Source organism: Motacilla alba, chromosome 2 (assembly GCF_015832195.1).
Source record: "Motacilla alba alba isolate MOTALB_02 chromosome 2, Motacilla_alba_V1.0_pri, whole genome shotgun sequence".
Classification (NCBI taxonomy): Eukaryota; Metazoa; Chordata; class Aves; order Passeriformes; family Motacillidae; genus Motacilla; species Motacilla alba.
Window position 1 is genome coordinate 22,353,817 of NC_052017.1, and position 26,386 is coordinate 22,380,202.

At 37.0% G+C, this 26,386-nt stretch overlaps 1 protein-coding gene across 5 annotated transcripts in view; it reads left to right on the forward strand.

Annotated features, from left to right (window-relative positions):
• Positions 1 to 26,386, forward strand: part of CDK14 (cyclin dependent kinase 14) — a 313,650-nt gene that overhangs the window by 78,622 nt on the left and 208,642 nt on the right. For all 5 annotated transcript variants that reach the window (XM_038128378.1, XM_038128382.1, XM_038128380.1 and 2 more), the window contains 2 exons: positions 5,751 to 5,996; positions 16,086 to 16,180. In XM_038128378.1, coding sequence (XP_037984306.1) covers positions 5,751 to 5,996; positions 16,086 to 16,180 — 341 coding nt within the window. The remainder of the gene's footprint in view (positions 1 to 5,750; positions 5,997 to 16,085; positions 16,181 to 26,386) is intronic.

The window sequence follows — 26,386 nt, forward strand, 5'->3', positions numbered from 1 at the left end:
CGTAGTCCATACTGGCATATTGATGACTAAGGTTCTTTATCCTAAAGCATCCTTGGGATCTTCTCAAATTGACTTGGAGACTGGGCAGGAGAAGGGAGCACATCCAGGCTGTGTTGTTGTCTGTCACACATTGTCTTCAGATTCTGATCCCCAACTAAGAAAATAGTAAAGTATAAACTATGTTGTGCTTTTTTGGGGTTCTCACAAGAGGAGCTCTTTCTTGAATATTCTGGCTCTTTTTACCTTAAATAAATAAAAACAACCACAGAGAAACACTAAAATAACTTTTACTATCAAGCTGCACTAATTTTTGTGGTGCTGCATTTTATTTTGCTTTACATTGCCAGAATCTCTGATAGCTCAAGCAGTTACTGAAATTTTCTGGAATATTCTGATTTTCTTGATAAATCTTCCTTTTGTGGTTTCTTTTAAAAGTAGACAAAAGCTCTTCAGGTAACTGCAAAGTGGCTGTTTTTGTTGGAGGTTTTAAGTGGCCAAATGTCTCATTGTGATGTCGTGTTTTGTCCTAAGTTTTTCAGTTGAGACTGAGTAAATAATTGTGAGAAAATTTTAAAAGTAGGTTTATTTCAGTAATCAGAGTATGGAGAATGTATATAGCTTGACAGCAGAATGTGGGACAGCTTGGGGAAGTAAAATTATGTATTGACATTAAGGGTCCATATGTGAAAAATGTAATGGGCAGGATGCTCATGGAGAGGTGCTTCTCTTGGAGCACACCTGGGCTGACAGGGATCTTTTTTCCAAGATCTGGAAATTAGATTTGGGATCAGGGACTCTCAGCTATTAGTACTGTTGCCTCATTCAGTAGGAATAGTTATTACTATTTTCTGGATTAAATATTTTCCTACAAGATTCCAAGTGCCTGGGCAGTTTCTGAGTGCTACTTTGGAAGTGTTATTCCAAAGAGTAACTTCAAACACAAAAAAATTATTTTCTGTAGGACCGCTCTGTTTTTGGTGTAGAAAAGCAAATCTCCTTAAAGGGAGACTGGTATTGGAGTCTAGTGTAGCCTTTTCAGGATTTTCATCTTAGAATCAAAGCAGAGACTTTGGGGATGAATGTTCTACATGTGAAATTTTTTGGTGTGAATACCATACATATAATTCCCATTGTTTTGTCTTACTTTTTTCCCATCTAGAATTTTTTTTTATCATCTGCCTCTTGTCTTGGCACTTCTCCTGCCATTTTTGCCAACATCCATTTTTCATCATGGTCCTCTGAGATACTGAGATTCCTGTGAGGTGGGAACCTCGGTGACAAAGCAGCTATTTCCTCCTTTATTTTTCATGTCTGGGGCCACCTACCATGTCCAAAGACAGAAGTGGTGAATAGTCCAGTGAATTCCTTGAGCCTTTTATATCTGATGTGAGGTTTGAAAGGAGAGTAGTATTTTCTTATTTATTGATTATGGAACAGTGTAGACATGATGCAGGTATTTTTGCGTATTCCCTGTTATACGTCTAATAATTTATAGCTGTTACGTGTATAAAGCTGATTGGCTTATTTTAAAATCCTGTTTCCCATAAAGAAGAGTTAAAGCATAAATGGGGATCCCATACCTCTGTTTCTTGTAATTATGGGATCTGCTGGCATCTGAAAGAGATAAATGTGGTTCCATTGCCCTACTTTTAGAAGCCAAATAGTTTTGGAAATAGTTTATCCTTCAGAAAATTTCACCTTGAATGTAGTTTGTGGTGGGAGAAGCACGAAATCATGACAGAAACTCCTGAAGGGGAAAGAATCACTTCTAGCATTGACATACCTCAATGTTTACTTATATGATTACTTGTTTTAAAGAAATGACAATTAAAACTGCTTCATCACTCATGCAGTTGGTTAGACAGAGGTTTCTTTAAATGCACAGAATATTTATACTGAAAGTTTCTTTGCCTTGTTTGCATTTTATAAATCATAATCGTCACCTTGTATATGACAAAACAAGGTGTCACTTGTCTCTACATGCATTTGAGGTCAGTACTTTTAATAGTTAAGATGCCATTGAATATCACATCTTCATGTAACACTATTTTTTACTGTGGTGGCATTTACAGCATCTCAATGAGTATTACACTGGGCTCCACTGTTTTAACTACAGCATTGCACGGCTAGGGAGGGATAATGAATCATAGATATTGACTTCCTATATGTAATGGCTTGTTTCACTTTGTTTTTTATTCTGATACCTGTACCCAAATTAGATATTCAAAAAGATCATCCAGTTTTGAAGGCTGCATTGGAAAAATAAATAGTTTCCATAACTTTCTGTATTGTCATCTTCATTGAGGTGGCTAGGGTTGTTCTGTGTGTAAAAGAAGGGTTAGTAAAAGAATAGTGCCCATCTGAAGAACCTATGACTTATGTAGATAGAACAAATGAAATGGGGTGAAAAGAAAAGTCTGGTCTTAGAGGTGGCAGAATGTACTTAGAGGGAAAGTCTTGCTATCCCAGAGGATCACCCAGGAGCATCCAAAAGATTCTGAAAATCAACCAGTGTTCTTTATAATAATAAGTACTGTGCTTTAACTGAAAAATGGTCCTTAATTCTTATATGCAAAAAGAAATATGGAAATGAGAAGGTGTGTTAGGCTTCCCGTGACTACCAGCGAGGAGCTACCAGGGGGTGGACACTGGTTTGCAAGTCTAACACCTTCTGATGCTAAGTATTTGTACATGTCCTTTGAGAAATTGAAATTTATAAGCAGCAGTTATGCTGTACAAAGGAAAATTATATTTTAAAGGCTGAATTAGAGTAAAAAAAAAATTCAAATCCATAATGTTCACAAAGGTGGTGTGGTCAAGCTGGTGAAATCTATGCTCATTTTTATGCAGAGGAAGATTTCCAAAATAAGTTATGTTTCAGTTTTGCTTAGCAAATTGTTGCTTTTTTGCATGATAAGCACTACAGAATAAGTTGTACCCTTAGCTGGAGCACAGGAGCAGCTGGTCAGCGCTCCTGCTGACCAGGGGCAAAATCTGCTGTACTGTGGTAGCTTAACCTTGCTGATGGAGGGAAACCTGAAACCACCAGTGAGTTTGTGTCTTTAAGCTGGTTACAGCCAGTGCTCTAAAACTACCAGTGAGTTTATGACCTTAAGTTGCTTATAGCCAGTGCTCAGTGCTGACCTTTTAGACCCGGTCCTTTCAGATTTTACAGAACAGAGTCTCAGACTAAAGTTGGCCTGTCAATGGACTTGGCCTATCAATGTCAGAATGTAAAACAAATGCTTAAATATTTTGTGTTTTAGTGCACAGCAGCCATTTGGAGAGAATGCTTTGTTTCTGCCAAGGAAGTATTGATATCGGTGAGAGAGGATTGATGAATTAAACCCCTTGTCAGCTCTGGCAGGAGATGTGCTGCAGTTGCAGAACAGGCAGATGGGCAGGGTGAGCAGCCTCTACTTTGGCTTTTGTCTGCAGTCCTCAAGCTTTTCCACAGGTGACAGCCTGTGCATCCACCAGGGTGTTTGACTTCTGGGTGGGGAGCTGGTTGGTTGAGGAGCTCCTCTTGGTTTTAGTCATTTGCAAATTGGAAGGTGGCTATTATAAGATGACAATGGGGATTTTTATCCTACACAAGATTCAGTCAGGTGGCCTGAAGGCTAAAGTGCCTCCCTTCAAAATCTAATTCCAAACTATTACTGCTTCCAGTCAAGACAATAGTAACACAGACCTAGGCATGGAGATTTTCCAGTGGAAAAAGAAAAGAGAAGCAGCATTCATGGCATTATTATCTATAGTATATTTATAGCTGTGTATTCCAATTATTTTAATCTGCTACAGGTGCCTTGTTAACCTGAAAGGAAGACAAGTACTGCTTTGGAACTTTTTGTCCATATCTCCTGCCCCTGTTTTCTAGATCATAGGGTTTCAAATGCTGAGAAATAGTGATTACTGATTTAATTGCACCTATGTTGATTAAGCAACATGGAAGTGCTGCTCTTACTAACAGTGATTCCTATTAACAGTGATTCCAATTTACGTTATTTTAAAACATTGCAAGAACATGGAGATGACAGTGGGAAGTATGTGGATACATGTCAGTGCATGAGAGTTGTTTTAAGGAAAAGAAACCAATTAGTTTTACAAGAAGACTAATTAAAAACTCTTTGTGCTGCAGCTGTTTATCTTTTCTCTCTCTGAAGTAACAGACCAAAATTACATAATTGTCTTAATTTAAGCCCAGAAAAAGAATCACCATTTGGAAGGAAGGGGGATTTTTTCTTTTCTCAAGGAAGTTATAACTTGGTGAAGTTCTAGTGTTGGAGAAATCGCATTAGTGAGAAGAAATGCAAACTCTTGTAATGCCTGGTTTGTGACAGTAGTGATATCCTTCATTAGAGTTGACCTGGTATATGATCATTTGGCCAGATGACACAATGCAGGAAACATACTTAAAATTTTTAATGTAGAAAAGAAATCTTTCATCTACTGTTACAGTGGATCATAAAAGAAAAAAAAAAAAAGCCAAACTCCACAAGGTATAGTCACCCAGTATTTCTATAAACAATTGGAGTATGTTGGATTTCAAGGCACAAAATGCCTCAGGGAAAATGACAAAGAATAATTTATTTGAGAAGTTTTTGGAGATACTTTGCTTTAGGAAGGAAGACTCCTGATTTAATGGTAATTTCTTTTTTTAAAAAATTATTTTATATTAACTATTTTGGGATTACAAGTTTTCAAAAATTAGTATAGATTATTAAATATTAAATTGTTAATATATGGAATATTAATTAGTTTTTATATTAACAGTTTAATTGACAGCAAATTAACACTATCATTAAACACATGCAGATGCCGTGGAAAATGTACGTTATAGATTACTTTTTATCACACTTCATAACTTTTCCCTGTAGCCTGAAAGCTGAAACTATTTCTTTTCTTTCCAAGTAAAAAGTTTCTTACAGGTGAAAACAGAAACTGAGGCCTCAAACACAACCCCTCACCAACAGTGTAATTTAAAAAAAATGTCATATGTATTGAAATTAAAACCAGAAATGTACATGACTGGATTATCTAAAGGTGCTGTTCTGCTCATTTAGTTCTTTTGAGCTAACCATAGCACATTTGGATAGCTCAAGCAGCAAGTGGCAGTCTTTAGAGCTTGGCAGAGTTGTACTTCACAGTAACAAAGAATTGAACTTCTGTGCTTTAGTGTGCCATTAAGCTGCAGTCTCACGTTTCAGTGCCTGGGAATTGATTTACTGATTTGATTTTCTGAGACATATGGTGATAATAATAATAACACTGTATAAGCATTATTTAAAAATACCATAATATACCGGTATTGAATCTTTGGAAAGCCAGCACCAGCCAGTGCACATACAAACTACCATCATTTATTTTAGTTTAGTCTCATCCAATTTTGAACAAATGGAAATCAATACTGCTTGTGGATATCTGTGGCTAGATTGGAGAGAGAAGTGAAGTGGCATTGTTGCCAAGAACACATTGTACAAGAAAACACAAATGTATGAATTTATGTATGTCCCTCTTTTGCCTTCCTTTCCCAAGGATCTTTCAGTACATTGTACAAAGATAGGCTTTTTATAGTTATTATTGTGATGTGGATGTCCCCTATCTAAAATGCATGTGTTGTTTTTGATTTTAACATAGAAATAGAAAGCGAATGCTTATAAAGTTCAGTGCATTTTTTGATGCTGGCTGATGCATGGAATGATATCGACTTTAAGCCTGTTAGAGTCAACAAATGATGTTTTTCTTTTCAGATATGTGTCACAAAGATGTCTACACGGAACTGCCAGGGAATGGATTCAGTGATCAAACCTCTGGATACAATTCCTGAGGATAAAAAAGTTCGGGTTCAGAGGACACAGAGCAGTTTCGATCCATTTGAGAAGCCAACTAATCAAGTGAAGAGGGTTCATTCAGAGAACAACGCTTGCATCAACTTCAAAACTTCATCTGCAGGGAAGGAATCACCTAAAGTCAGGCGGCACTCCAGCCCCAGCTCTGTAAGTGCACAGTCCTCATGCCTCTGCGTGTGCCAAATGGTGGAATTAGAGGCACCAGAGAAATGTTTTCTTGCTTAAGAAGGGATTGTTTACATGGAAGCAACAAAGAAAAAGGTCATAGCTGCTATTAAATGTATTTTTCCATATGTACTTGCAGTGTTATTAATGAAATAGAATCAGAAAATAGAACTTGAAAAAGAATATGATTTATGAAATTCCTTTCAGATGTTATTTAGGGTGTCTTACAGGATTTCTAAGCATTTTCCTTTCCTTATCCTGCTATGTCATTACAGCTGTTATAATGTTTATGCAGCAAATTTGGCAGAGGATTGCTTATTTGTGAAGAGGAATTCTTTCCCGTGAAGTTTAAGAAACCACACAAATTGTCTTTTTGATTTTTAGATTTCGGTTTTAGAGAAAAAGATCAGATTTGACGGATTTATTTACATTTTAGAATTCTCTTTTTAAAATCAAGTGGTAAAAATAACATTCATTTCCCTGTCAGAAACTCTGTGAGAGAGAGGGAAGAGAGAAAAATAACATCGAAGGGTTTGGCAACACATCATAATAGTTTTATTCTCAAATATTTTGAAAGAAACTAGATAAATAAAATGTCATGTCTTTAATGAGTAATGCCCAGAACAGATTTCCCCCAAAAGACCTTCAAACTTATTGAAAAACTATTTCTGGTATGCTTTGGGAAGAAAAATCCATAATAATGTGACCTTTGAGTTGAAAACTACAGATCTAAGTAGAATGGATGTAACACTTCAAATCTTATTTGTTGGGAAAAAATTTTAAAGTTTTATTGCCTCTTCTTTTTTCTTTTTTTTTATTTTCTTTGTTTTGCTCTATCTTCTGGAGATCTTAAGTCCTCCCTGCAGAAGTTTGACTGAAGCCTGTCAGACTTCTGACGGGAAATGGCAGGAGATTAATTTTCTGTAGATGAGCTGTGTTTAACCCGTGTGAATTTAGCGGGTAAGATGTCACCCCTCCAGGGGACTGTCCTTTTTAGAAAAGGTTACATTTTAAAATGTAACCATCTGTAGCAAAAACAAATTTGCTTTTTACCATCACTTGGCATTATATAGCTGCTGCCAAAGATGTCTCCAGTGTATTCCATCTGGGTCCATGACAAGGAATTCTTACTACAAAACTTTTACAATCATTAAGACTGGAAGAATCTGTTTGCACTGTGTTTACTTGTCTGTGATGCCTGATTATTTTTTGGCACCACAGCAATTAATTTAAATTACTTTTTTGGGAAAATCTTAAGTATTTTGTGGTATTAACTCACTCCTCATCTCTGCTGTTCCTCTTAGAAGCTATTACTAATTTCTGTTAATGTTTTTGACACTCTTCTGTTAACACTGAAGTGTTTCAGTGGCTTTGTTTCCAGAATTTTGAAGCAGATGGTTTTGAAACTGTGTTTTTGGTATCTTGTTCTTTTCCAGAGGGCTGGCACTCCACTGCATCCATACAATCTCCCATGATCCCAGTATTTTCTTATCTAAATGATATTAATGCTTCCTCTACTAGTATGCTGCTGCTTAGAGCCCTAGCTAAGCATATGCTTTTGGTAATCTTCATCCACGGTGACTCACACAGACTTGCTGGATACAGGAGGTGCAAAGGAATTTCTTGAAATACAATTCTTATTTCTCAACTTCCTGTAATTCTCTCTGATTTTTATAGCTCTGTTTGTTGGACTCAGTTTTTCCTTTTGCTTGGAGGCATTGTTAGTAATTTTTGACTTTTCCTCACAAGGAAGGGCCTGTGGAATAATGAAAGTGTTCATGCCAATGAAGAGGCAAGAGCAGTTCACAGCAAAAGGTGGTGTTAGTCCTCTGCTGATCAGGTCACACCTGGTCCTGTCTGGCAGACCTGAGTTCAGCCATCCAAGGCAGAGTCAAGATCAAGATTTATTCCTATTCCCAGAACCTGAATACACGGCTTCAGGCAGTAGATGCCCTGATGTACATTTTATTGAGTGATACCCATGTGGTTAGTTGCAGAAACGTATCATTCTGTGGTTCTGAATTATACTCGAATTAACAAAGGGTTCAGGGTTGTGTAGCAGATGCCCCTGCTACTTGCTCTTCTGATCATTACATCTTTTCCTTCCAAGTCAGCTGCATATTCTCCCTTACTGAGTTCATACTTGGTTCTCTGGAAATTCTCCTCTTGTATAGGTTATACCAGTCTGAGCAAGCATTTCAGTTTCTCAAATATTCTTGAACATGCTATGCCCTCTGGGTCACATGGGCTACAGTTGTGGAGTTATTTTCAAGTTTTGGCTCTGCTTTCTGTAAGCTTCATTTTAAGATAGTCTGATAGAGATATGCTACCTTCAATTTTCTCTTTCTGTGTTTGATTAGTAGAAGAACTGAATTAGAGTTAGACTTCCATTTAGTCTTCTCCTTTCATCATTTGAAGTCCTCTGTAGCCATCAGGTGTGGAAATGATGTCTTACAGAAGGTACATGGCCGAGGCTTGCAGTCTTCATATCACTCACTGCTTCTGCTCAGGTAAAAGTCCTTTATTTGTCTCAGAAAAATAACATTTTTCAAGATGTGACCTGAAAGACCGTGTTTATAATGCCCTGGGGTGTCAGTTTCAGTTTTGATTAATCTCAGCAGCTTTATCACCTCTCTGACAGGTATCAGTTTCAGTGTTTGGTAAAGATTACAAAATACTCTGCAGGTGGTGTGTTGCCCATTTTGTGTTGTCCGTACCTTTGAAACGCACTGCACTTTGTGATGAGAAGGATGAAACACACACAGAGGTTTGGGAAGCTGGAGCCCCATGATCCTCACACAGATCGTCAGTTGGAAAAGAAATCTCTTGCTTTTGAGCTTGAAGTGTTTTTCTGCACTTAATGTCACACCTTGTTGCAACCTGGTAGAATTCCTGTGTGGTTAATTAGTGCAGTAGTGTACAGACAGAGTTTAGCACTTTTTGTTTGTTTGTACTTGTACGACAAGAATTTAAAAAAAAATTTTTACACTTCGAATCTTTCCACCTTCTCTACTTGCTTTGAACATAAGAAAACATCTATGGGACTGATTTCCAAACTGCTTATGCTGATTGAAATTGTATGTTATTATGGGATGAATTTTCCTGCAAAACACAATTATTCTTTTATCACAACAGAGTAGTGGATAACTTGGAGGTAGTCAAGTAGGCATTTTCCTACCTGTGCATTGCCTGTCAGCCACTGTTAGAAGGGAATTTGGCTTGACAAACTTTTTCTCTGGTCCATCCCATCACAATATATGTGTTGTGTGTGTATATATATATAAAATATATGTGTAGCTATAGTTTTGCATACTTATCCATATCTCTCTCTCTCTCTCTGTCTATATATATCTTTCTAAAAATCTCATGCTGAATCCTTTGTCTACTAAGGCAAGAAAATGCTTTTCTTTTCTCCTTAAATGAAAAAAGATAATACTATGTAATAAACTAGACAAAACAAAAAATCACAGCTAAAAAGCAGACACTAAAAAGTGCCTCTCCTCCCCAGACAGCTGGTTTTAAAAGATGGCTTGACTCTAATTATCTCAGAGTTTTATTTGAGATCCCTGCTCTTTAGACACATGGTCAAATTCTCCAGTGCAAGGTAAAATTTTGGTGTATTCAGAGTGCACATTTTATACACTAAAATAGTGCTTTTGCACTATATGTAAACAGAATATTGCACGCTGTATAAAGTAGCCATCTGCTCAAGATTTAGTTATGTAGTGATACACACATCAGTTTGTTCTCCTTGAATAGCTTAAGCTCCCTGGTGGTGAATTCAAATGTCATGCAAAAGTATATGTTCCTACCTGTCAGTTAGTTTTTAAAAACAAAATCAAGCAAAACACTTTGTTTTACTAGCTCAGATAAATGTAAAACCCCCAAACATTCAAATAAAAATAAATGCAATAAGCAATGCTTTACTGTGCTAACTCTGCACTCTTTTTGGGAGAGCAGCCTTTCTTCTGTTTCTGTAACTTTTATTAATTTTCAGTCCTGATACATGCAACTTTCCTCCAAAAAGTGCAAGCAAAAAAGCATGAATCCTATAATGATCCTACTGATCCTGTTAGCACATCAAAAATAAGTTGTGTAAGAAATCTAGCTTTAAAATAGACACTCATGTCAGGCTTTTTCCCAAAAGTTAGGCATCATTTCTGTCTGCCCAAATAAACACTTGCTGTGCCAATCTTGCCTCTCTTCCTCTTCAGATGTAGGCAACCTTCTCCAGTTAGGAACCTGTTAATTACTAGCTGCATCCTTCCTGGTTGATGTGTTTTATGGAGGTAGGGTAATTTCAGAGCTCGGTGTAGAGAGTGGAGTGTTCTTTACTGGCACAAAGGAAGCATTAATAATTGTTAACCTAAAGGATACTCTCTAAATAAAAAGGCAGATAAAATGTGGCAGTTGAGCCAGCTCTGTGCTCTAATAGCCTGGAGAACAAGTGAAGAGCTTTAAAAACTGCACCCTTCACAGGGAGCTGAATGGTTGCGTCAGCCCAGGTTGCTCTTAATTTATGGCTGTGTGTTAAAGGGTTAGGAACATGCAAGCAGCAGAATGGGATCAGAGAGTGGGAGAACTGAGGCTGAGGCTTGGTTTGAATGCTTGAATATCTTTATATCCCTTGAACATTGCCCTAGAAAACAGTCCTACTTTCAAGATATGGTCAAATTGGCTTATTATTATAGGTTGTATGCAACCTGCAATTAGTGTGAAAACCACATATGGTTTTGTGAAAGAAGGTTTACTCTTGTGACAAAGAAGACAAAATGGTTTAAAAGTAATTATTATCTGTCATTCTTGTGATTTAATCTCAATGGAGCTTCTTGGCCTGTGCTTTTCTTTCAAGGTTTTCTAGCTATCAGTTTATTTCTTTTGCGGTGTATAACAAAGCAGATATTCACTTTTGATTTTCTATAATTTGCAGAGGTACTGTGAAAATAATATTTTTCTCTTTATGGTAGTTTTATATTGAAGTTTAATATCCCCCAGTTAAAAAAAAGAGAAAATGATCTATTTAAAACTTAGACTCGGGAGTGTGGCAGTTAAGTGTGACATTCACAAGCTGTTCTGCAGTTATGAAAAATGCATGAGAACATAACCCACACATCTTCTATAGGAATAGTCAGGTGATTTTCAGTGTAATTTTCCATTAAAGCCTTCTTTATTACATAGATTTTGAAAAATTCTGAGAAAGAGAAGTATTAACGTGGCAGTGTGGTACAAGGATTCAAACTGCAAGACCTTGGTTTAAACCTGTTATCTCTCCTACAGGCTCTATCAATGAAATGGCCATTTGAAACAATGTGGTCAGAAAAGACAGTTTCTTCTAATTTCTTTTTTTCTTTGTTATTTTAATACTCTCACGTCAGTTTGAACTACTAGCTTCTTCTATTTCTGTACTCAACATTTTGGCATACTCTTTCTATCCTTGTTACTATGATCTGTATTTCCTTAACCAGAGGGGGAAAAAATATCTAATCTTGGTTACTGCTAGCCATGCTGCTAAAAATGCTCCCTTCTGCGCTCAGTGGTGCTCTTAGACTAATCTGGCACTGGGAAAAATGTAGGCTTAGAATAAGAAAGCTACCTAATGAAAACTATTTTCAAGGAAAGTGAAACGTGAAGGCAAACAAGTAAAATCCTCCATGAGTTTCCTGAAGGGAAAGATCTGCGTTGCTCTGTGCGCCAGTTGCCCATGTCCTCTTGGGGGTAACACGATCTACCACAACCTGTGCTGACTTTCCCAGGGACTTGGGACTATGTTCTTCAGAGGCATGAGGACCTTTACTCCCTTTTGTCTCAGTAATTCATTTAGCTTTTTCCCATATGAGTTCTTTGAAAGACTTCTCCAGAGTGTGAAAGTTCACTTTGCACTGAGTTTTCCAGTTGTATCAATTTCTTGCTGCCTGGTTGTTTACTGCCTACTTAACCTTTTGCTTTTAGAAAGTTTGGTCTTGGTCACATACGCACCTAGATGTTAGGGGTTTTTTCTCAGCTTTGTAAGTCGGGGGGTTTTTTGGTAGCAAATGAGGAGCCCTAACATGGAGCAACAGGGTTCTTTAAGCCCAAGTAGTCCCAATGATGTTTAGTACATAGAAGGATTGCTACGCTCTGGAAGAGGCTGCTCAGGGAAGTGATGGAGTCACAATCCCTGGAGATATTTATAAGATGTGTATAGATATGGGGCTTGGGGACATGTGTGGTGGGCTTGGCAGTGTTAGGATTAGAGTTGGACTTGGGGATATTTAAAATCTTTTCAAACGTTTGTGATTTCAAATTTTGTGATTCTCTGTTGGTGTTTTAGAGGGTTAAAAAGCAGTAAGAAGGAGCAAGAGAAATGGAAAAATAACAGCTATAGAAGTATTGTAAGGTTAGATCTTCAAAGAGAAGCTTTGAAAAAAACTTACCAAAATACATGTGTTCAGCTAAAACCAGTGCTCTTTTCCATTGAGAAATATTGTCTGGGTCAAATTGGGGGATTGCATCAGCTATGTAAAATACAGGGAATTTCTTGTGAGTCTGCTGCTTGTGATGTCTGTCAGTGGCTGATGCAAGCACATCTGATGTGCTCTGGATATGTCTCACTCACTATGTGTATTTCGGTCAACCCCATCCCAGGCAGAGTAAGGGACTCCCGTGATTTAACAAACAAAAATCTCTGTGTATATATATTCCAAAGTATTTTACCAGAAGGAATAAAATAATTTGGAAGAAGAAATTGTACTTTAAAGTGGATTTTCTAGATTTGATTTTAATATTAGCATTTCATAAAAAAACCACCAACCTTGCTGTAACAAATAATATTTTTTAAACAGAAATGTTTGAAAAGATAGACTAATGTGGAGAAATCTGAATAATGAAATTCATATCTATGAAGCTGAAAAAGTACCCATATGAATGAGGGACTATAATAATAAAGGAAAGTAGGGTGAAATGGTTTCAGCAGTCATGTGGAATTTCAAATTATTCAGATTCCTTTATTTAGATTCCTTTAAGATTAAAACTTAAGTTTTAAAAAGTTATGCATTTTGCATTATTTCTGTCTGTTTTCACCTTGTTTATAATCCAGAAATAAAAGGAAATATAAGACATGTCTGAACTTCTTAATTTAATAGTCAATTTGTAATTAAAAGTTTGAATTAGTGTATGAGATTTCATTTTTAAAAAATGGAGAAAGTTTTGGACAAATGGTAAAGCTGCCCCTTCATTGGCTAAAATAATTGCAACATAATGAGTGTTTTGGCATTTCATTAAGAAGTATCACACAAATTATTTATTATATGTGTTCTTTTGCATCAGATTTTTTTTTTTTTTATAAAATCCCATGAAGTGCTTTTCTCCACCACATGACTTCAAAAACTGTACGCCTTTAAAGATTACAAATGCAAGGAAAAATAACGTCCATTTTCACCAAGGGAGATCTCCTAGTGGAGAGCCTGGGCAATCCAGTCTGATGGTGCTGTTGGAGCAGAGCTGAGCTGCACTGCAGGGGTGTTGTGGGCTGGGCAGGGGAAGGTGTCAGCCAGGGGTTTGGGCTGATTCTGGCTCGTACCCAGCGTGAGCAGGCACTGGACAAGAGGTGGGGGCTGCATGGGAAGGGTGAGCCCAGGGCTCAGGGCTCTCCTTGTACCCTCAGGAGTGAACTGTCCTCCCAATCCAGCCAACGCCAACTTTTAGTTTTGCCTGTGCTTGGTGAGGATGCAGCACTTCCAGGAGGAGAGTGAGTCGAAAGTCATGACTTTCCGTCTGTGCTTCTGGCAGCTGGACTATGGAGAAATGAGCTTGAGGTTGTAGGAATAATTATTGTTGACGATTTACTGTGTGGTAACGGATTAAAGGCATCCTGTTTCCTGTCAAGATCTTAGGGCTTTACAAGTTGTTGTGACCTTTAGATTATGGTTTCCAGAGGTGGAGAATAAAAGTAAATCTCAGTGTGAAAATAAGAACGGATGTGAAACACATGTATGCACCCCGTCCTTTCTCTGTCTCGTTATGAGGAAGCCAACAGTGAACTATTCACTGTTAACTAGGGCAGCATTTCCACTCCAAACAAAGCTACTCACTGTGTGCTCATTGCAGCCTGCAATTTGGGAAATACTTTGTGCTCCCTCTTCATTATATGCAAGACATTTAGACATCTAACTGCTTCTTTTCTGAAGTTTTTTAATGTTGCATTAGTCCATAATTGGATAGTTAAATGAGAAGTCTACTTGAATAAATATTTTAGTCACCTCTATTAGTGACATCTGTAATAAAACTGTGATTAAAAAAAATCCTAAATTTTTATTTTAACCAGGCAGAATGCCTTTTGAAGCACAGAATGGAAACCAAGAATATTACTGCCTTATCGATAATGAAGTCTTCCAAAAAATGTAGCAGGAGAAAGATCTGAGAGTTTTTTAATGACAAGTTTGTGTAAATCTACTTATACTTAGGAATTGGATAGCAAAATAATAATAGGTTGTTCTTTGTATTGGAGAGAGGTGAAACTTGCAATTTTGCAAACACATATATGTATGTGAATAGAAATTGAATAGAAAGCTGGAATGTTGATGTCAAAAAAAGGTGTGTAGTTGCCAAAGTGCTGGAGATTTTTGCATAGGACAAATGAAGAATAGTTGAATAAAGAGAATGTTTGCATTTTCTGGCTAATGGTTAATGGGATGTGGTGGACAAGTATGAGGCACCAAGTCAGCTTACTTGGGATGCCTCTGCCTATTTAAATAGAAGCAGTTTTTAGGGTCTGTTGATTTAAAACTTTCAACCATGGCTTAGCAAGAATTTACACACAGATATGCCCTGTACTGTAATGTTTGTTTCCTTTCAAAAAACTGACACGTGGATACTTTTTGTAAATCAGACATAGGATCCCAAATGTGAGTGTGCCATATGTACAGCTGCACATGGCTAATCCCAGCTGAATTCAACCTTAACCACGCTGGGTTTGTTTGTCTGCTTTTCTTTGTAGCATTTAACAAGAGTTTTATCAAATCAGTCACTTGTGTGATTTGAGTATTAGTGGTGGCTCTCCCAACTTTCTCTATGATCTTTTTGGTTGGTTTAGGACAGGAAGGGCATCTGAGCACTGCAGTCTAAAACATATGTAGGAGTTGCTAAGGGCAGCTGCAGGTCAGGTTTTTTGCAGTGTCCATCGGGTCTTGGAGAAAAAATAAAATTCTGTTTCCTTCCAGACAACTGGAAAATGGGGAAATTTGGGAAAACAGGATGCACTTCAAAAATGTCAGACATTTTCTCAGAATTTCAGAATGAAAAGTTTTAATGTCAGGTGAATTTCTGTTTTTGAAGGGTTGATTTATTCTCTGTTAGGACTGTGTAAAAGGGGGGCAAGTATCAGTCTGTCTCAAAGTTTAGCTGAGCTATCTGTCCCTTTGAGCAAGAATCATTCCTTAGCTTGATTCAGTTTTAGAGTCCTCACTTAGGCTGCAAATATTAAGGATACAGGACTTATCAACTATGTTAAATATACATTTAAGTATGATATGATTATGTCCACATCTGGAGAGTCTAACAATAATTCAGAAGATGACATCATTAAAGATGTTTTCCTGTAGCATTTTGACCACTCTGAACAATGAATGATTTAATGGGACATTGACTACTTAGAGCAATGTTTTTGGATTGGCTTTTGTCTGAAAAAAAAAGAAAGGAAAAATGATTAAACAGCTTTACTAGTCTGATTTTGTAGGGCAGATTAAGGATGCTGTTTAGATCTCTAAACATAGGAAGTTGCTTTAGTTGTTAATGATCTTTTTTCCTCTGTGAAGTGATATATGTGAAAAATAAAACAGAACCATCTCTTTGATTAAGAACAAAATCTTTTTGATAGATCCAGTGATGTAACTGTATGGTTGATACTAGCAACTACCATCTGGGTTGTTGAATAAATATTAATTTTTTTTCCTTATTAATTATTTTTTATTGTTGGTTACTGAAAACCAGCACACCTATGAGCCTTGATAAGGATATTTGGTCTCTAAAGGTTGAGTCAAAGCAGTTAATGTTAGGGGTGCAATGCTGAAAGGTCTTCTTTTTTGTTTTGTTTAGCCTACAAGCCCCAAGTTTGGAAAAGCAGACTCATATGAAAAACTGGAAAAACTAGGGGAAGGCTCCTATGCTACAGTATACAAAGGAAAAAGCAAGTAAGTGGTGTTTTCTTTTCATTTGATTTTGTGTGTAAATAAAGATAAGCAGAAAGTATTGACTGATGTTGCTGAACATGTACATAGATCCCTGTGAATCCAAGTGCTACTGACTGCCATGTGCTCTCGTGAAGGGGGCTGAGACCATATTGCACAGGTAGCATATTGCATACACCAGAACAAGATGAGGTTCTTGTTAATCTGATGTTCTTTTTGCACTTCAGTGTTGTACTACTTCTTTGGTATCTGTACCAAATTAATTTCTAGGGGTAAAAGCAAAATATGCTGTCAGGTAGCGTTTTATGGTGGTGTGAGAACAATGCTGAATATATGTGATAAGTTGTTCATTTTTATCATTATTAAAAAACTTTAATAAAACAGCCTGAAGGGAATGGATGGAATTTTGGACTACTCTAGGTTTAGTTTGTTTACAATAGTTTATTTACAATTGTTGCAACTACTCTACCTCAAAATAATGTTCCTTATACATGTCACGTATTTTTTCAGCCACTTTAAAGTTATTTGTTGCAGCTTTTTCATCCCCAGATGCCCTAAGTGCTTTTATATTGCATAAAATAACTCAGTAAGCACACTTAAAATATACTTCTTCAGCCAATGCTTTCATTCAGAGTTATCCATTGTGAAACAGAGTGTCTTGTGCCATTTGACATATTTAATGAAGTTTTCATAATCAGATTTCCAATAATAACAAAGGAGTTGTAAAAGAGGGATTTGGTACTTGTGATATCTCTATTAAAAAACTTTGGTTAGTCAATGATACTTGAGACAACACTGCCATTCCAGCAGAGAATACCATGATGGTCATGGGACAGAATAATTACTTAAAAGAAGAAAATATATCCTAATATTTTCCAGGGTCATTAACTTTGTTAGGTATTGAAAATTATCTTTTTTCACTGAATATTTGTAATAAATCAAAATGAGGGTTCCCTCATCTCTCAATAGCTGGCTTAGGTATTGACAAGCATAATGACAGTTGATAGGAATAAAAACACGTTCTAAATGTAGAAGAAATATTCACACTTCTGCCATGCCACTGCAGGTATTGTCTTTCACTGACAGCTTTCTTCAAGGAAAGGCTATTATTTTGTGTTGCTAATGGCTCAGTTATGCATTACCATAAGTTCCAGACATTATACATGTGTAAGCTTTTTATTGGGGTCTATGTAATATGAGAAAACAGTATAGATTTCAGCTTGTGCCTAATTACTAAAATCCTTTAGTAAAATCACAGTGAGTATCTGATGACAGTCAGTCCATATGTCTCGGCTTTCAGTACGACTGAACTAAGGCAACAGAGTCACTGGATGTCCTGTCAGTCAGTGGAACAGACTGAAATTTAAAAACAAAGCAGAACCCTTCCCTGAAGCTATTGCATTAATAGTGAACACGTTATGAAATGTAGATTGGTTAGAAGTACTCATTTTAGTACAGTTGCCTGCAAATCTGAAAGATATACTTCAATGATTTTAATGGTACTTGAATAATAAATTGGAATTTCTGGGCACACTGCATTCTCTATTACAAACAGCTTGCGCTGAATAAGTAGTGAGAGTTATAACAATTATGTATGACTTTGTCCTGTTGCCTTGTAACATCTGCAAGGTCTTTAAAATGTGTTCTGAAAAAAGTATGTGCAACTAGAGTGTGGATGAGAATTCATATGCAGAGAGTATTTCTACTGTTATAGTAGTAATCCTTTACCTGTTTGAATTTGACTTTTTCTTCCTGCTGAGAATTGAGTAATTTCTGTATTATCCAGCACTATTAAGATTCAGCACCTTCAGTCCAGGCTTCTGTTTCTTGAGCTAGAGGGACAGTTGAATTACTTCGTGGCAGGAAGAGGTTGTACTTTAAGAACTTGGGAACACTACAGGTGTTATCTGCTATTTCAAAAGGACTTGTTTGTTGAGGTAGTGTAGCCCTGTTACCTCTTCTGTCCCCATGAGAAGATGAGGAATCTCTGACCTACGTGGTATCCCCACAGAAGGAAGGGCATCACTGCTGTGATGGACTCTTGGGGAATGTAGGTGAGCAGGTGTGGGGTGAATGCATGAGTGCATTGGCTCTGCAGTGTTTAAAACATGTGCAAGTGCGGCACTTAAGAGACATGTTTTAGTAGTGGGCTTGGCAGTGTTGGGTTAGTGGTTGGACTCAGAGGTCTTTTCCAGCCTAAACAATTCCATGGTTCTTTGGCTGAGACCTGGACTTGGATGCTGCTTTTCAGGCAGCTTAACTCTGATTGTTTATGGCTTTATCTTAAACCGACACAGGAATAGATAGAGATTTTTTTTCTAGACTGTGATATGGGTATGTAGGGTGAGACCGTGATATGCATCACTGTGTTCTCCTGCCTACAGACTCAGTGGGAATACAAATGAGCAAAAGAGGTCTGTTTATTTTGTATGTGCCCAGTTTGACTGCTGAAGGATTAAGCTCTCGTGACACAATGTAGAATGCAGACACATGATGGAAAAGCTGGAGCTGGTAACACACAAGAAATGGATTTTGCTCAAAATGTTTGAGAATCTCTAATAACCAACTTTAATGCTTGGTTTCTTTGTTTTGCCAAAATGTTTTTGAGATGTTTCCTTAACTGTAGTTAAAGATGGAACATTTAAGATTGTATTGAGCTATTTTAAATTATGCTTTATACTCAGAATTATTTTGCTCAGTATTTGTCACCAGCTGCATGTGGCAACTAGTAGAGTTTAGGGTTTTTTATGCATTTCCTGAGATACATTTCAGCTTTTAAAATTATTTCCCTTGCTGATCATAAGGATGGAATAAAACATTCTTTATTTTAGCATACTATTTGTAGAGTCTAAAAGATGCATACCTGCCTGAAAAGACACAAAATCAGCCATTCCCTTCCTAAAATTTAAAGTAATATGTACAGTAATTTGCTTTTAGAACAATCCTGGCTTTTTGCACCTTGGAGCAGGATAAATAGTACCAAGTCCTTGTCTTCCTATAAAACCCATTGCTTTTCTATCTTTTTGAGCATCTGTGGTTGTATTCCAGGAAAATGAAATGAAATAGGCTAATTCCTTTTACTGGATGATGGATTTCTCTTTCTGTAGTCAGATAAAAATGAATCCCTGGGGTGAAGAAGCAGCAGAGTGAAGAGGAGTGTGTTATTGAGGGAAGTGAAGCAGTATTCTCTTAGGCTGGGCTTTTTTGTTTATAGGAGAAACAGCCAAGCAGTCATTTTTTTCTGGCTGGCAGTTGCATCAATAGGTAAATCTATTTGATTTCATGTGTTGCACATCAGATGTGTGTAATGAAACTCATCTTGGCATGTTCTTTTTCTACTTTCATTCAGGCTAGATTCTCATATTTTACTTAGTTGTATAAAACCACAAGAGGCTGCTTACTGCATGAAATTCAGATGTCTTTCAAGGGATTTATTTTAATGTAAAATTTTGGAGAAGTGGGCCGAGTAATTTACTGATAACACTGTAAAAAATGATGCAAGTTCCATTGACTCTGTGTTTGATTAACATCTTGGACATTTGCCATACAGTAGGTGCAAAGCAATGGGTGGCCTTTGAATTCCTGTATCATTTCACTGTGGGGTTGAGCTGAGGAAGTGCTGCCTGTCTGTGTATTGACATGTGTGTCTTCCTGCTGCCTCTTGAGCTTGTTTATAAATTTACCTGAACATACAGCAGTGGGATCTGGCTTGAGCTGTGGCACATAAGTGTTGATGTGAGTTGTGAGTCTGGAGATGAAGCTGGTGACAGCACAAGGGAGCTGCTGCCAACCAGAGCCCCTTGCGAAGCAGTGTGGAGGCCTTGCATTCCCCCACTGGGAACTCTGCATATTGCACTTAAGGGAAAAACCTGTGCTTTTGGCAATTTTCTGTGTTGGCGTGCCTTCCATCCTCTCCCACTGTGTTCAGTTGCCCTTCAAGGCAAAGAATTAAAAAAGATTCCCTCAGTTAAAGAGATGTGATCTGTGACTGCTGCTAGCACAGCATGTGTCTGTGTTTTGAGAGGCACGCCAGTGGTATCTCAGCTGTGATCTTGATCTGCCTCTTGACTGTCCATGTGATTTTTCACTGTACCTTTACCTTTTTGGGCACCTTTACTGAACTGCATGTACTCATAGTATTGCAAAAATGTGTAGAATTTGTAACAGCTCCATCAAGATATTTTTGCCTATTTTCCCTATCACAAAATTACATGATTTCAACTTACCCTTAATAAAACACTTGTTTTAATGCATTCTGATCCCTATCCTTTTTAACTATTAATATGAGAAATCAGTAGAGCGCAGAGCAGAGCACAGAGCAGAGCATAGTAGAAGCTGGTGCTGTCAACAAGAGCTCAAAGGCTGCTGATATAGGACAGTCCTTCCATCCAGGCACCTCTCCCATTTCAGTTCAAAATCTGAATTTTTGTTTTCAAGGTGGCTCCAACTTGTATCCGAAGATGAAATGTATTTTTTTTGGGGAGTCTGGGCATTTGATATTTATCTCCATCAATGGCAGTACGTTTTACTATTCACCTGAAAAGTCAACAGGGATTTCGCAGTGCAAAGTGGAGAGTAATCATGCCCAGGCAGGCATCATGCTCTGTACTGGTGTTGTTTCCATGCTGTGTTATTCTGGAGGCAGCAGGGAATCTTTGAATAATCAGGGGGAACTACCACTCTTTGTTATTGGCATGATGTGTTGCAGTGTGTGCTATGAATATAGCTGACCATAATATTTCATAAATATGTCTGTGGATGGCTGCTCACAAGAAAAGGGATGGCATGTGTATTTTGATTTTTCTATTTATGATGCTGAAACCTTCACTGAGGATGGCTGATAGGACTAATTGCTGTTCTGACTTTTGCTTTTGAAGTTGCAGAATTTCTTTTACTTGTCATGAAATCTCTTTGACTCTGATTGTCTTTTATGTTCAATGTGTTGCAAGTGCCATAAGCTTGCAATGGTCAAGCTGCCATTTTTTAGTCATTTCCCCAAGCTTTACTCTGTGCCCATGTGAGGTGTTGTGTTCACAGGCTCCCTGATAAGTTTCATGTACAACAGTCCAGTTCACAGGAAAGTTTTTCTTCATGTTATGGCCAATTTATTTAGACTGATATTTCAAAATTACTCTGATTCATATTGTCTTAATGACCTAAGCTTTCCTAACCTTTTCTTTATTTCTTGAAAATTGTGTGAAATTAGTGTCCTACAAATGAAATCCTCTTTTCATCTGAGGATAACAGATGGCTAGAAAAGGAATACATATTCATGGCTTACAAAAAGGCACTTTATGGTTACCAACTAGGCTTTCTTTTTTTTTCCCCCCTAATTTTTTAACTTATTTCCTTAACTGATTTTTGTAGGCAAGTTATGACATGGGATTATAAAATGTTTTAAAAAAAATCTCTAGCATTGTAAATCTTTAATAAAAATAGTGACTTAAAGTTGGATTAGATAGATAGAAAACTAATGACAACTAGATGTTCAACTGAAATGCCAAATGGTGGAAAAAATTATTAAAGTAGAGTAAGTACTAAAATAAATTACTAGGATTCTAACTAGAAGATGAATCATTGACTACATTGATCACTTACTGAGTGAATTTTTCAACATTTAAAATAAAGATTGGGAATTTTTTTCTCTATAGTTGAATATGTAAAAAGAACGTCACACTACATGTGCTGTGTGTCAACCTGCAAAACAGTTTAAGGAGGTGACTTGGTATTATTATCTCACATAGCAGGGGACAAAACTGAAGAAAGTAGGTCTGTTATATTACTTACCCAGGACTGCCCTGAAAAACTTGGTAGAAAAACTAGGATAGACTATAGTTACAGTACACACATGTGTAGAGTTACTGGACAGTACCCTATTGGCCATATATGCATGATTGGAATGGTCGGGAGAATACTGAATTAATTTGCCAGCTGCCATTGTGCACCATCGCATTTTCCAGTTTGCTGAGCAGTGGCATCTCTCAGCAGATCCCCTGTGACTGTCACTGTGCACAGTTGTAAGAGGCCCTTATTTATAAGGGATATCTCTATGTTTGTCTTCAACTTCTCTTTCTGTGAGCACCAGTGGGCTGTGGAGAGATGTGAGGGGTGTGCAGGAGGATGGTGCTCAGCATTGCTTTGCCTGCTGCCCTTCCCAGGTGACTCCTTCCAGCAGGCACAGATCGAGGACAGCCCCTGTGCTTGGATGAGCTGCTGGGTAGTTTGAACTGATGTGAGCTGGGGGTAAACTCTCATCTTACCTGCTCCTGTTCAAGTGAGGGCTGCCACACTCTTTGTACGAGACTGCCTCGACTCCTAAGTTCCAGTAACAGCACTAATTAATAATTTAAATCCTTCAACTCTCATGAAACCCTTTGATCCTCTGTTTTTTCAGCCCTAATAAACGTCAGCATTATGAAGTATCTTTCATTCACTGGCTTCTACTAAGACAAGGTAACTTTTGTCTAGGGTGAGGTTAAAAGGTGGTGGGATTCAAAAAGAGAAATTCAGGGCCTGTGTTAGTCCCTTTAGCAGGTAGGGAGTGGCTTTAGCAGGACTGGGAGTGGCTTTTGTAAACTAGAAATGTAAGTCCTTTTTAGTAAGAAAAATATAATATAAACCATGTTTACACTGAACTGTCTTTTATGTTAATGATTAAAAGAAGTGTTTCCCTCAATGTGGAATTAGTTATTCATTGGTAGAATAATCAGAGGTGACTAAACCTACAGTGAATATGCCTCTGTCAGGATTCTTCAAAGGAAATTTCTGGCAGAGCCTGATTTCATTAGGCCCCCATGGTCTGTTTTGAGTTTTAGGTGTCTGTTTATGACATTAATATCAAGTACTCAAGTACAGAGTAGATCTAATTAGATATTCTCAAGGTTTGATCATCAAACTTTGAGATTTTCCTGTAAATGAATATTTAACAATTGAAAGTTATTTTTCTTCATAAGAATTAGTTTCTTGAAATTTGTATCACAAATTAGAGTACCATCCCAATACCATCTACTGATTTTTCTTTACAGAAGTGTTCCCAAGCTTAGCACTTGCTCAAATTATGAGCTCAACCTCAACTCCAGCCAGTGATAAAACTCAGTATTAAATAAACAGATTGAAATCAGAATTGGCAGACTTTGTGTTAGTTGACTCTTTAAAATGTGCATATTTAGAACATTTATGTCATCTAAATATATCTGAAGAACTTGAGAAAATAGTGTTATTGTACTCTTTTGTTCTCAATGTGGCATCATCAGCGTTATCCCCAGTGAAGCCAATTAAATCATCAGTTGCTTTATATTCATCAGTATTATATGTTCTTAATGATGCATTAAAGCATTAAATAATTTCCAATTTTCTCTACTTTCTCATAAATGGTCATTTTTAATAAATGTATTTATTTTGGTAGTGCTGATATATGCTGGTTTAGAAAATGCAGAATGACACATTATATTAGCATTTTTTGTAATATCTGACTCATTTGTATTTTATATAATATGCAGTCCTTTATGCTGCATAAAGCAATTCGGACTAATTTTTCTTTTGCCTACATTGCATATATAATCAGAAATTTATTACAAAAATTATATAGTGTTAAAGTGAGGAATTTCCATAAATTGGAAAGCTGTCTGTCAGCTGCAGGTGTTTTGCCCAGACTGAAGTAGTTTTGTGTGGTAATTAGAGAGGCTTTAGACTTCTGTACTTTCTCTGAAGGTGTTTCAATGAGAAAGCATGTTAGTTTAGGAGAGAGGATGGCTTAGAAAATAGGAATTTAGTCAATATTGTCCTTAATAGAAGCTAATGAGGCAGTTGACAGGATGGGCATAAGATGATAAGTGTAATCTTTGGCACAGTGAAGTGTACTGTTTTGAGAAGGTGTGAAATCGTTTTCTTTGGACAGTGAGTAATAGAGGTGGTTTAATGAATCCTAGATGTTAAAGAGTCAGTGGTGTTTCCTTTTCAATGCCTGAAAGGCAGTCTGCTTGTCAGTTTCTTACTTGGATTTGAAAGTAATGAAAATACATGCTTTGAAAGTTATGGAAGACAAATGTAAAGCAATATCTGGAAGGAGTTCTGCCAACCTTATCTGATCACTTCTGAAGTCTCCAAAGACAGGTATTGATAGGTTGCAGAGGTAATTTTACCCAGGTTTCCTTTTTTTCAGTGTTGTTTCTAAAGAAATTACTATATTATTTGACATGGCATCACAAGTTTCAGGGTGCAATTTCATGACATAGCTGGCTTGATCCCATGACACATTGCTTCTCAAAAGGTGGACCCAGTTCTTATGTATTTGTTAGGGTTTGTTTCTTTTTTTATGCCTTTATAATTTTTTAAAAAAATTATTTAATTCTTCTTGGAAGGGCCAGTCTTCTCCTATTTAAGCTGTCTAAGCAGTCTCATTGTAAAGTCCAGCAGAAATGAGAGTAAATACAAGGCAGTGTCAGGAGTGTGTGGCAAGGATTAAGCAGGAGAAACCTATACTGTGAGGCAGCCCTTAGCTCATCTTTTCAGCATCATCTAACTGCATCCTGAGATTGCATCAGTGGGAGGATAATTAAAGGATGTGAATAAACACCCCATCTCTTTAATTGATACTTCATAATTTCTCACATCTCCAGTTTTATATGCTCCTGTTTATAGAAAATTAAATGGAAAAAAAATTTAATGACGGGGTAGTAAATGAGAATAAGGAGGCTGTTGTATTATGGAAATTATAGATTGATATGTTGGAGATAGATTGTATTAAACAGGAGAATGAAATCCCAGAGGAGCACTACTTGAGATTAGTTTGATTATTTTGGTAGTACTAAGAGTTGCCGTGATATCTATCAAGATGCTGACAGGTACCAATGACAAAGGGGCAATGATAACTAAAAAGCACAGCTCACCTACTGTGTTTAACTGTGAATTCTTTGAAATTGGTTCCATGCTATTGCTGTTTGTGTTATATATTTCTCTTCATGAACCAGGGGGATGGAGAGCTTCAGATTGAAAAGAACATAAACTACACAATGCTATATGTTTTTTGTCCTTCTCTATCAAGAGACTTCATATCCCTGTTTCCTTAATACCTCCTTGACCTGTTTTTTTTCATTGTATTTTACATTGCCTTCTCTGAACACAGCATCTGTCCTGTTCTTTATCTGCAAAATGATCTTGCTTTTCTTACTTAAATTCCTCCTGCAGTTATTTAATCTGTTGCAAAATATTCAAATTTTTCAGATATCTAAGTAATATGTATGTGATAGGTAGGGTGGTGGATTGATAGAGGAATTGAAAACTACACAGGTTTATGAACTGCATGCATGTCTGTCATCAGTCCTTCTGTTTTTAACATGGTTCATTCTCCTGTCTGAGCATGACACATGAAGTTACTTGAGGCAAGGCTTATCTTTTTCTGATGCCATAAGTCCTGTCTGAATATAAAAAAATACGTAAGGTAATTATAAGGAGAAATCCAGGAGAGTTAAGCTGATAATTTCCTTTCAACAGTGACTAGTGGCCTGAGACTTGAACTGGTGCCACCCTGAATATTATGACTAATTGAAGGTGATGAGTAAACCATCTTTTGATAACCAGGGTTTCTTAACTTGCTGAGAGTCATTGTGTAATGTTCTGTATCGGGCTAATGAGTTTTGGTAATTATGAAAGAGCAGTAATCAGAAGAACAAGACAGTAGCCATCCCTCACTGAACTCATATAACTGCAAAAATTAAAAGCCTAAGGGAGAAGATGAATTCAGAGTTGGTAGTTGTCCATATCATCTTGCTTTGAAAATGTAATACATGTTCTAGGGCTATCCCTCTTGTAGAACAACAGAGAATTGCCTCCATGACTACAGGAGTGTAAAGGCTCCAATGTGTCCTTGAGCTTTGTGGCTGTAAAAGTGAATTTTGCTTTTACAGAAATAAATCTTAATGATAATAATAACAATAATTTTTTAAAACTGTATTATGCCTTTTTGGTAGTTTATCCTCACCATTGCTTGTCGTACATGGGGAGTCTGTTAAAATTTCATGGTATGAGTTTGTTCTTGAAGAAGGTAGTGGGTATCAGCTTTGTTCCATTTTTGTGAGATTTTATTTGGATAAACTGAACCAACTGGATTTTTTGCAAGGCCTGGAATGTAATTAATGAGTGGTGAAATTTTGAATGCTAAAAATGAAACAAGACAAATAGATTGTACACTAAAATGACCTGTGAAGAATT